The sequence below is a fragment of the Humulus lupulus genome, chromosome 3, assembly GCF_963169125.1.
Source record: "Humulus lupulus chromosome 3, drHumLupu1.1, whole genome shotgun sequence".
Classification (NCBI taxonomy): Eukaryota; Viridiplantae; Streptophyta; class Magnoliopsida; order Rosales; family Cannabaceae; genus Humulus; species Humulus lupulus.
This window is the reverse complement of record NC_084795.1, coordinates 283,509,502-283,522,711: the sequence shown is the minus strand read 5'-3', so window position 1 is coordinate 283,522,711 and position 13,210 is coordinate 283,509,502. Positions and strand designations below refer to the sequence as shown.

At 27.8% G+C, this 13,210-nt stretch overlaps 1 protein-coding gene across 1 annotated transcript; it reads right to left on the bottom strand.

Moving 5' to 3' along the window:
- Positions 1 to 797: 797 nt before the first annotated feature.
- Positions 798 to 4,210, bottom strand: LOC133824794 (cytochrome P450 71AU50-like). The gene is made up of 2 exons (XM_062257770.1): positions 3,197 to 4,210; positions 798 to 1,682 (listed from the first exon to the last, which is right to left on the bottom strand). The coding sequence occupies exons 1-2, from the start codon at positions 4,079 to 4,081 to the stop codon at positions 1,068 to 1,070; spliced, it is 1,500 nt and encodes a 499-aa protein (XP_062113754.1). The 5' UTR covers positions 4,082 to 4,210; the 3' UTR covers positions 798 to 1,067.
- Positions 4,211 to 13,210: the final 9,000 nt, after the last annotated feature.

Here is a 13,210-nt window from a genome sequence, read left to right as displayed (position 1 = left end):
CGATTTTGATCACTATATATATATATATTTAAAAAAATATGACTTAAATATCCATAATTTATTGAAGTATTTTGCTAAACACAAGATCCAAAAAGTAATTTATCTAAACATATAGTCTAAATAGTTAATAAGACAAAATACAATGTCTAATAAAGTATAAACCAAAAAATAATTCTTATATAATATTTAATAAGTAATATATAATTAAAACTTAAAAAAAAAACCTAAATCTTCTTCTTTTTGCCAAAGTGAAGAATCCCTATGAATCTAGCTAACTTGTGAGTATTTTGCTATGGAAAGAAGTAATAATTAATTTTTTATTGGTTTCAATAATTTTGCTTTATAATTAACGAACTTGAGATTGTTTATTTTTGAAAGAGGACATTTTTAACCATTTTTCTTGTAATCAAAGTTTTTCCAATCTCTGGTATGGAGAAATCTGTGTTCCATACATGGGAATTAAAAGAGTTTTGGGTTGGGGTTAGGTTGATTCCTAGTGTATATATCCTAATATTCTAACTACTACATAACCTCAATAATGTCTCTCAATTCTACATCTAATGCTTTTTTTGTAAATTGATATTAAAATTAGGACCTATTTTTAAAGTTATTTTGCACTCTAGCCTAGTATTAATAATTTTTTGTAAAATTGTCTCTCGTAACAGATGAACCAAAAATTCAAACAGCCGGTCGAAAATTTTAGACAGCTCGTCAAAAAATTTAGACAACTAGTTGAATTTTAGACAGATGTCATTTTGAAAAATTTATCAAAAGTAGACCAGAGTACAAAATCACTTAAAAAAAAGATATCATTTTCACTAATTTCTCTTAAAATTATTGTAACTTCAAAGATTTCTCCAAGCATAGCATAGTAGATGAAGATTTTACAATTTGTGAGTATATGGATCAAATAATTATTTTACAGATCAATCAACTTCATATGAGAACTATAGCAAAACACAGATTTTTATTTTTTTATTTTTACTAGAGAACATTCTCATATTTCCCATGGGAAAATCCATGTTCTACATCTTACTTCTAAAGTAAAAAAAAAAAGCTCATATTTTCTATTTGTTAAGGCGATAAATAGGAATGGCCACAAGATGTTTAGCCCTAGGAGTAGTCAAACCAAACTCCTCACTCATATCCAACTCAGAAGCCACCATACCATCAGGGAGTTCCCAATCAAAACAGTGAACAAGCTGAGCCACCATCAACCTAACCATAGTCAAACCAAGTTGTATTCCAGGGCAGCCTCTTCTTCCAGACCCAAATGGAATGAGCTCAAAGTCTCTACCTTTCAAATCTATGTCACTCCCCACAAACCTTTCTGGGAAAAACTTCTCTGGCTCATTCCAACACTTGGGATCTCTCCCAATTGTCCAAGTGTTTATGATCACACGTGAGTTTTTGGGTATGTGGAAGCCATTGACCATGCAATCTTCCATGGCTGCATGGGGAAGCAACAATGGTGCCACTGGATGAAGCCTCATGCTTTCCTTTATCACCATGTCTAAGTAGGGCAACTTTTCTAAGTCTGATTCTTCAACCATTCTTTCCATGCCCACCATGGTTTTGAGCTCTTCTTGGAGCTTTTTCATTGTTGTTGGGTGCTTGATGAGTTCTGACATTGTCCATTCTATTGCTGTTGATGATGTATCCATTGACCCTACAAGTATGTCCTGCATATATAATTAAAGTTGACTCAGTTTTTTGTATTATTGATTTTACAGATCATACTTACTTCAAGTATGATTTTTTATTTATAAAAATATATAATTTTATTTATTTGGTATTTAGATTCATAAAAAGATAAATTTGCGATAATAATACATATATAGGGGAATTTTTTTATAGGGGCTTCACTTTAAGTCCTACCGGTAGGACTCTCAGAACAGTTTTCGGCACGATTTTTTTTTTATGACCGTGTATATTGTAACTATTTAGATCATCCTACAAATTTTCAGAAAATTCCGAATAGTTTACAGTACCGAAAACTAAGTTCAAACATGTTGTTGCACGTGTGACTAATTTTTTTTATGCGCGTGGAAAGCAACATGTTTGAACCTAGTTTTCGGTACTGTAAACTATTCAGAATTTTCTGAAAATTTGCAGGATGCTCTAAATAGCTACAATATATACGGTCATAAAAAAATCGCACCGAAAATTGTTCACGAGTCGAAAAACACTGAGAGCCCCACCGGTAGGGCTTAAAGTGAAGCTCCTATAGAAGAATTGTCTTATATATATAGTTAGATTTGTTACACTTAAATGTTTAAGTAAAAAATTTGGCGGCAATTAAAAATTATTTGAGCCAATTAAGTGCGGCCACGTGACAACTACATAGATCCCTGGTTAGACTTAACATCGAGGGACCAATGTCTGCAACAATTAGAGATACTTAAAGTATGACTTTTTATTTATAAAAAATTATATTTTTTACAATTTTATTTTTGTTTATTTGGTATTTAGATTCATAGACCGTATTATTTAAATAATTTTTTTTAAAATGAAATCTTTGAGAGACCTTGATAACCAAAGTTATCTCAAACTGGTTTTGGTATTGATTTTATTAGATTTATTTACATCTTGTACAATTTTTTATGTGTATAATAAATATGATTTATTTTTGAGAAATTTGTGAAAATGACCTTTTTTTTAAGTGATTTTGCATTTTGACATACTTTTGATAATTTTTTGCAAAATGACATATGTCTAAAATTCGACCAATTGTCTAAATTTTTTGACTAGTTGTCTAAAATTTTTGACCTACTGTTTGAATTTTTCGACCACTTGTCTAAATTTTCGACTAGTTATCTAAATTATGAGAGATCATTTTACAAATAATTATTAAAACTAGACTCGAGTGCAAAATACCTTTAAAAAATATGTCATTTTACCAAAGAACACTATTTTGTTATGGTTTCTGTTCAATTTTTTTATTTATTTACAATTTATATATATATACAAGGTACAAATATATTTTTGATCAATGTTAAATATATATATTCAATATAAAAAAATCGTTTCATAAAATAAAAAATTAAGAGGATGTAGAATCGTTAAAAAAAAACATAAAATTTAGTCATTTTTGAAAAAATCATTTGATTTCAAATCACTTAAAATCATTGTTGTAAGTAGATAATAATCTTTTCAAGAACATGACAAGCACAATATTAGATGCAAAAGTAAATACCAGAACTATAGCTTTGATATTCGATCGTTCGATGCAGTATTCAGATTGTTCAGAGTTCATGAATCTCAACATGACATCGATGAAATCCTTGGCTTCATGGTCATGATCTTTATCTTTGGATTGAATATGCTCATCAATGATCCTATCAAAGAATTCATCAAACACTTTTCTAACAACCTTCATGCGCTTTGTGAAGCCCTGCAAGTCAAGTGGAGCAAGGAAAGGAATGTAATCTCCTAAGTTAGGAGTAGCAGCCAAGTGCATGCCCTCTTTGATCATTGCGTTGAAACCCTTTTGATCAAACTCTTCATGAGAGTATTTCCTCCCCAACACCATCCGACAACTCATGTCAGTGTTGGACGCTGTGATCGTGGTGCTAAGATCGATAGCCACACGATCACAAGCAGCATTTTTCGCGAGCTCAATAAGGAGGAGAATCTCTTCTCTCCTCATCGCTCTAAAAGAACTTATCTTGAGATTGCTTAGAAGCTCGAGGGTGCACATTTTTCTTGTGTCGCGCCAATAAGAGCCATAGGGAGCAAACGACAAGTTCCTTTGCTCCCAAGAAATGTGCTTGGCAGCCTCATGAGGTGGTCTAGTGGCGAAAACAAGATCATGAGTCTTGAGAAAAAGCTCGGCAGCCTTAGGAGAGGAGACAACAATGGTGGGAATTAGACCAAGTTTGATATGCATGATTGGACCATATTTTTGGGACAATTTTTGCAAATCTCGATGAGGGTGTTGGCCTAATAGGTTCAAGCTTCCAAATAAAGGATACCCTTTTGGGCCAGGAGGAAGATTCTTCTTCTCCTTGGTTTTCTTCCTTAGAACATAACCAATTAGAAAGAGTACTAAAGTTAGTACTTTCCATATCCAATTAGTCATTTTTCTTTTGGGTGTTTAGATTTGAGGGAATTGATGATGATTTATTCAATGTAGAGATATTGGTTGAGAAATTTATCCACAAATTGAGACATTAAAGACAAAAGTGTTTAGTTGAGATCAGTGATGCCTATGTATAAGTTTTTTTATTATATTTTTCATTGTAATCAATGAGAATAATAAGACATTATTTAGGTATCCAGTTATTTTGTTTTTTTGTTTTTTTCTTGGTAGATCTTCTACGATGCTTTTGATATTTTTCAGATAAACAAAATTAATAATTTAAAAAAAAAATGAAAAGATGAGATAGACACATACATACAAATATATATATATGTATTTCTTTAAATTTTTACTTAAAAATTGTACAATATGTGCAACATGTTTGGACTTATTTTGGTGCTGATGTGAATTATGCCATGCTTAGCTCAAAGTTTCTTAATCAATTAACATTTTATTAAATAAAATTGGCTCACTTAAACTTCTTTATTCATACTTAATGATAAAATAACTTTTCTTTTACCAAATAACATGACATATTTGGTGGATATGTCATAATATCTCTTCTATATAATAAGTGTGTAGATAACGAAATTTTTTTGTTTTAACGATTTTTTATTTTTCAAATATTAACTTTAACGGAATATTTTTATATTTAACAGAATATTCTTATATTTAACGATAGTTTGTAAACACTTAAACTTAAATAAAATAAAATAAATAATTAAAAAAAATTAAAATATGATATTTTTGAGATATTTTACAATGATAATTATTTAAAAATAATAAATAATTAAACAAATTAAAATAAGATATTTTACAATGATAATTAGTCTAAAATAATAAATAATTAAACAAATTAAAATATGATATTTTTGAGATATTTTACAATAATAATTATTTAAAAATAATAAAATCATACGTTTTATAACTTAAATAAAATTTAATTAAACTTAAACTCACTTATTAAAATAATATCATATTAAACATATAATATAATCTACTGTAAATTAGCAACAAATTGTTTTTTTTAAAATACTAGCAAGAAACTTAAATTTAAAATTCACGTATAATATTTAATATTACATTAAACATATAATATATAATATATTGTTGTCATTCCCAAATTCAAAAACGAGAACAAATATAAACTTAAACAAAAATAAATAAATTATTTAATTAAAATAGGATATTTATTTCAAAATTTATATGATATTAATTTAAATTTAATAAAAATAATTAATAAAATTCTATAAATAAAACTAAGCAAACGTGCATATTTTGCATGTTGCTTGTATCTAGTATATATGTATATGTATATATATAGGACAATTCTTCTATAGGGGCTTCACTAAGCCCTACCGGTAGGGCTTTCAGTGTTTCTCGACCCGTGAACAGTTTTCAGCGTGACCTTTTTTTATGTCCGTGTATATTGTAGCTATTTAGAGCATCCTGCAAATTTTCAGAAAATTCCGAATAGTTTACAGTACCGAAAACTAGATTCAAACATGTTGTTTTCCACGCGCATAAAAAAAATTAGTCACGCGTGCAACATGTTTGAACCTAGTTTTCGGTACCGTAAACTATTCAGAATTTTCTGAAAATTTGCAGGATGCTCTAAATAGCTACAATATACACAGTCATAAAAAAAAATCATGCCGAAAACTATTCACGGGTTATAAACACTGAGAGCCCTACTGGTAGGGCTTAAAGTGAATTCCCTAAAAAAAAAAAATCTCATATACAATTGATTCATGTACAACTATATTATTTTGTTTTACAGCTGTATGTACAATTTGTAACATAGATGACTTCAGGTACAATTATATAAGCAGGAACAATTATAAGTTTTGTGACCTTTAGAAAAAGAAAAGGTTTTATTATAGGGTTTATACTTTTTTGGATCTTGTATTTTGTCACATTATCTGTTTCGACCTTGTGTTTTGATAAATTATTTTTTGGACTCTATGTTTTGTGAAATAGTTAAAATAGAACCCTAAACTCGATTTTGGTCAATGTTTTCTCAACTAAAATCACAAATAATTACCAAACTAACAATTCAGAACAAAAATAAAATCATTCTGCTTAAAAACTGTATTGTTATATTTAATTTTTTCTTCATCAAAATTAAGTTTAATGTTCTATTTTAACTATTTTACAAAACATAGGGTCCAAAAAGTAATTTGTCAAAACATAGGATCCAAACAGGTAATGAGACAAAACACATGATCCAAAAAAGTATAAACTCTTTATTATATTGGTTCACATACAATATATTTCTTAGACCAATAAGTTTAGTCCAGTAGGTGTATATAATATATACTAGATACAAGCAACGTGCAATATGCACGTTTACTTAATTTTATTTATAAAATTTATTAATTATTTTTATTAAATTTATATTAATATCATAAATTTTAAAATAAATATCTTATTTTAATTAAATAATTTATTTATTTTTGTTTTAAGTTTATGTTTGTTGTAGTTTTTGAATTTGACGGTGACAACAAGAGATTATATATTATATGTTTAATGTAATAAAATTCAAAATACCTTTAAAATAAAAACTAATATATATAATATTAAAATATTTAGAATAAAATGGTAATTTGCTAATATTTGGTAATATGTAATATTAAAAATGTGGTTATGATATTTTACTATAAAATTAAAAATATGGATATTTACTTACTTTCACACACTATTACCAGTCATTTTGCACTAAGCCCCATTACTAATTGTGTTATATGAGGAAATTTAATTGTGTTGTTAAGAAAGTAGTATATAATGTAACTTCTTATACATAAAAATCAAGCAAACTATTATATCAGAAATATTAAATAAATAATTTTATAAAATATATATTTTAATCATGAAATGAAAAAATAAATTTAAAATGAAGCAATATTAATAAATTTAATAAAAACTAGGATTTATATTTTTTTGGGCCCTGTATTTTGTTTCATTATATGTTTAGACTTTATGTTTTGACAAATTATTTTCTAGATTATATATTTTTTTAAATAGTTCAAATAGACTCCTAAACTCGATTTTGATGATAACAAAAATTGAATACAGCATAGTTGTTAGACAGAATGATTGTGTTTTTGTTCGGAGTTGTTAGTTTGGTAAATTATTTGTGATTTTAGTTCAAAAAACTTTGACCAAAATTTGTTTTAGGAACATATTTGAACTATTTTACAAAACATAGAATCTTAAAAGTAATTCGTTAAAACACAAAATCCAAACATATAATAAAACAAAATATATAATTCAAAAAGATATAAACGATAAAACTATAATAATATCAACATGCAATTGATTCATGTACAACTATATTATTTTGTTTTATAGCTTTATGTACAATTTGTAACATAAATGACTTCAGGTACAATTATAAGTTTTGTGACTTTAGAAAAAAAAAAAGTTTTATTATATTGGTTCACATGTATACAATATATTTCTTAGACCAATAAGTTTAGTCCAGTCGGTATATATATTTATATATAACTTTTTAAAAATAAGATACTTATATTTATGGAGTTTAAAAAAAGAATAATTATCTTATTATCCCAATTAATAATCATTTCATGATGTCCAAACACGATAATGAGAAATTATAGTAAATGAATCAAAACAATGACATCAAGAAGCTAATATCTTTATTTTTAAAATTGTAGATAAATAACTTTTTTACATTGTTGATTACTTAAATTGCCATTTTCTATAATTTTTTTATTTATTTAGGAGGACTTTAATACAGTGGTATATACATATTAGTTTTGTTTAATTAGTTTTTATTTTAAAATTATATTGATTTTTTAAGTTTTTCATGGGTTGTTGGTATATTGTTTTTCAACTAGTGTATATGTTTTTTGTAATATGACATATATTTTTTTCATGTTAGTTTCTATCTTATTATATACATAATGGTATTATATAATTTTGTATCATGGTATATATATTTTAATGACAGTATATAAATTTGTTAGCATAGTATATACATTTTTTAGTAATAATTTTGTAAGTTTTGTTAATATATTATTTTTCAATTCGGTATATGTATTTTGCGGTATGGTATATCATCCAACAACCCATAAAAAATGAAAAAAAAATCAAAATAACTTTAAAATAAAAACTAATTACACAAAACTAATATATATATATAATATTGAAATATTTATAATAAAATAGTAATTAGCTAATATTTGGTAATATGTAATATTAAAAATGTGATTATACTATTTTACTACAAAATTAAAAATATAGGCATTTACTTACGTTCACACACTATTAAAAGTAGTGTATAATGTAACTTCTTATACATAAAAATCAAGCAAACTATTATATCATAAATATTAAATAAATAATTTTATAAAATATATATTTTAATCATGAAATGAAAAAATAAATTTAAAATGAAGCAATATTAATAAATTTAATAAAAACTATGATTTATATTTTTTTGGGCCCTGTATTTTGTTTTATTATATGTTTGGACTCTATGTTTTGATAAATTATTTTTTGGACTATGTATTTTTTAAAATAGTTCAAATAGACCCCTAAACTCGATTTTGATGATAACAAAAATTGAATACAACAACATAGTTGTTAGACAGAATAATTGTGTTTTTGTTCGGAGTTGTTAGTTTTGTAAATTATTTGTGATTTTAGTTCAAAAATCTTTGACCAAAATTCATTTTAGGGGCTGTTGACCCTTGTTTTGGTCAACTGACACGGAGTCGGATATTTGATATGACAAAAAGTACTGAAGCAGATTTAATGGAAAAACAATAAATGACACAACGATATTATAGTGGTTCGGCCCCAAGAATTGGTAATGACCTACGTCCACTTAAGTTATTTTTGATATTGAATCTCAAATTAGTGATCAAAGAACTAGGGTTCTCCGAGTTTCACAAACCTTAAAGAGGTGAATAATACAATCGTAAGATGATAACTCTAATTCTCTTGTAAAGTCTGAACTTCAATCAGTCAAAAGTCCCTTCCTTGAGCTATTTTTCTTTATTTATAGACTCAAGGAAGATGACATAAATTTGTTACAGATATTCTTTCCTAATTAGTCAGATATTCAGGAAATCATGGGAGACAATCTCGGATATGATCATTGTTATCCCCAAAAATGGAGATTGATGACGTTGCAATAAAAGTGACAAATGGCAGTACATGGTCAGTAAAAGACACATTAATAGTCAATAAATACATTGACTCCTCAGAGTTGTGATAAAGTGACCCTGTAGACTGACGAAGAATTTGGATTGCTTGAAAGATGTCATAACCAAGCCAAGTGCACCTTGGTCCGAGGAGAACCCAAGGAGGGTGTGTTCGAACCTTAGTCCGAGAAGAGCTAAGGAGAGTGCATCCTAGGAGATCCCAAGGGTGTGGTCCTAGGAGAGCTAAGGAGAGTGCATCTTAGGAGATCCCAAGGGTGTGGTCCGAGGAGAGCTAAGGAGAGTGCATCCTAGGAGATCCCAAGGGTGTGGTCCGAGGAGAGCAGAGGAGAGTGCCATGTTAGAGGAGAGACATGACATGCTAGAGGAGAGTGACATGTTAGAGGAGAGGAGTGCATGTCCTACCACCATGCACAAGTCCTACCAGCAAGTGTATGTCCGACCAGCATGTGTATGATCGACCAGAGTGGAGATGAGGTGGATCAACTAGCTAGAGGAGGACTAAGTCAAGATTCCCAGAAACAGCTTCAACAAGAACCGGTCTTGGCGCGCGGGAATCTCTCATTCTTCCCACAAATTGGGGTTTTTGTTACATTTTGAATGTTTTTGTAATTTAAATGTAATAAATATAATAAAATATCCCTATTCTAGGGGATATCAGATATATGATCCTAAGCATATAAATATGTGGCTTATGGGATTAGAAAAAGGCTTCTTCTTCTTTGGAGACTTTTTGGGAAAATTTGGGTCTGAGTATTCTAGAGAGAGAAAGTGCTGACATTTGATAGAATTCTTGTATTTTTGCAATCTGTACTGAAGAAACTCAGTTGGCTCAGTTCATCTGATCTTGAGTACAGATTTATAATCACAACTCTAAGTGGATTAGGCTATTACCGACTGATCGGGGCTGAACCACTATAAAATCTCTTGTGTTATTTACTTTTCTTGATTAAACTGTCTGTGTCGTTTAAATTCTCTTGAAGGTTCATCGTTTTTGACGTTCTCATGTCGTTGGCTAAAAACACAGTCAACAATCATAATTGCATAAGATTTTTTCCAAATATACGGAGTATACGACCAAGCTGGTCGTATATAACATTTAACTGTTGCATCAGGGGAATCTCACTGGTCGATGGTCAAACAGAACTTCTGTCAGGTGTCAGCCACGTGTTGAAAACACCTGCCGCGTCACCCATACCTGCTTTTTGGATAACAGGGGCATATTTGAACTATTTTACAAACCATAGAATCTTAAAAGTAATTCGTTAAAACACAAAATTCAAACATGTAATGAAGCAAAACATATAATTCAAAAAGATATAAACGATAAAACTATAATAATACCAACATGCAATTGATTCATGTACAACTATATTTTTTGTTTTATAGCTTTATGTACAATTTGTAACATAAATGATTTATGGTACAATTATAAGTTTTGTGACTTTAGAATTTTCTTTTTATTATTGGTTCACATACAATATATTTCTTAGACCAATAAGTTTAGTCCAGACGGTATATATATTTACTATGTAAGAGCAATCTGCAATGCACATTTGCTTAATTTTAAAGTTGTAAATATGCTTATTCAAATATGTAATTATTTTTATTATATTTTTAATTATCATATAAATTTTAAATAAATAAAAAACATCATAAAAATAAATAAAATATGTTTAATATAATGTACGACATAAATATATTAAAAAAATTAAAGTAAAATATTGTCTATAATTTTAATAAAAATTCGTTCATTTTTTTATTCATACTTAATGATAGAATAACTTTTTTTTTACCAAATAACTTATTTGGTGGATATGTCATAATATATATGAGAAATTATAGGAAATGACCCAAAATAAAGCCATCAAGAAACTAATGTCCTTATTTTTTAAATTGTAGATAAATGACCCTTTTACATTGTTGATTACCTAAATTACTCTTTTTTATAATTTGTTTATTTATTTAGGACTATATGACTTTAATATAGTGGTATATGCATATTAGTTTTGTTTAATTAGTTTTTATTTTAAAGTTATATTGATTTTTTAAGTTTTTTATAGGTTGTTGGTATATTATTTTCCAATTAGTGTATATGTTTTTTGTGGTATGGTATATAATTTTTTTTTGTGATATTTAATTTCTATTTTATTATACATAGTGGTAGTATATAATTTTGTATCATAGTATATACATTTTAATGGTAGTATATAATTTTGTTAGCATAGTATATACATTTTTTAGAAATAATTTTGTAAGTTTTGATGGTATATTATTTTTCAACTCGGTATATATATTTTGTGGTATGGTATATCATTCAACAACTTATAAAAAACGAAAAAAAAACCAAAATAACTTTAAAATAAAAACTAATTAAACAAAACTAATATACATATACCATAATATTAAAATATTTAGAATAAAATAGTAATTTGTTAAAGGGTATATTTGGTAATTTGTGATATTAAATAGATGATTAGGCTATTTTACTACAAAATTAAAAACATGGACATTTACTTACTTTCACACAACATTAAGGGTCATTTTGCTCCATAGCCCTAATATATATATATATATATATATATAGGGGAATTCTCCTATAAGGGCTTCACTTTAAGCCATACCGGTGAGGCTCTCAGTGTTCTCGACTCATGAACAATTTTCAGCGATATTTTTTTTTATGACCGTGTATATTGTAGCTATTTAGAGTATCTTGCAAATTTTCAGAAAATTCCGAATAGTTTACAGTATCGAAAACTAAATTCAAACATGTTACACGAGTGACTAATTTTTTTCATGCACGTGGAAAACAATATTTTGAACCTAGTTTTCGGTACTGTAACCTATTCGGAATTTTCTAAAAATTTGTAGGATGCTCTAAATAGCTACAATATACACGGTCATAAAAAAATCACGTCGAAAACTGTTCACAGGTCAAGAAACATTGAAAGCCCCACTAATAAGGCTTAAAGTGAAGCCCTTATAGAAAAATTATCATATATATATATATATGTGGTATTGATTTATGCACATTTACCCACATGCAATTGATTCATGTACAACTATATTATTTTGTTTTATAGCTTTATGTACAATTGGAACATAAATGACTTCAGGTACAATTATAAGTTTTGTGACTTTAGAAAAAAAAAAGTTTTATTATATTGGTTCACATATAATATATTTCTTAGACCAATAAGTTTAGTCAGTCGGTATATCTATACTATATATATATATACACGTGGATAAGCTGTTGCTCATCTTTTTATTTTTGTCATTTTGTTCCTACTGTGCATGAAGCTTCAAATCAATAAATTGGGCCACCTCTTTTGTCCTTTTGTCCTTATATGTCTAATAATTGCACTTCAAATCAATAAACCGACATAAATTTATGTGTTGTTGATTCAATAGTTTTATTTTGTCTTCTTGCATATAGATAAAAATTGGTAAAAAGTTTGTCTCCATTATTTTTAATTTTTTTTTGAGATAATTGCGCCCTAAGTATCTAAGGTTTGGGTTTTTTATGCAGTATAGTCCCAATATTTATTTTTAGTGGCAAAAATACTCAAAGTTAGTAAAATTATAATTTCGTCAGTCTCCTCCGTTAGGCAGACACGTGTCACATTTTTATTGGTCTAAATCATAATTATTTTTAAAATATTATTGAGTTGGACTAATCACGAAGTGACACGTGTTGGTCCAGTCATCACGAAACGGAACCTAACGGAGAATTCTGACGGAATTACAGTTTTACTGACTTTGGGTACTTTTGCCACTAAAAATAAACATTGGGTCTATGTCGCGTACAAAACCCAAACATTTGGTACTTATGCCGCAAATATTTTTTTTTTTACTTTTTATTATATTCTTATTATTTTTATTAAGTTAGATAAATATGCTTTTACTATGTCTAACATATATTACTATGCCAGAACAATTA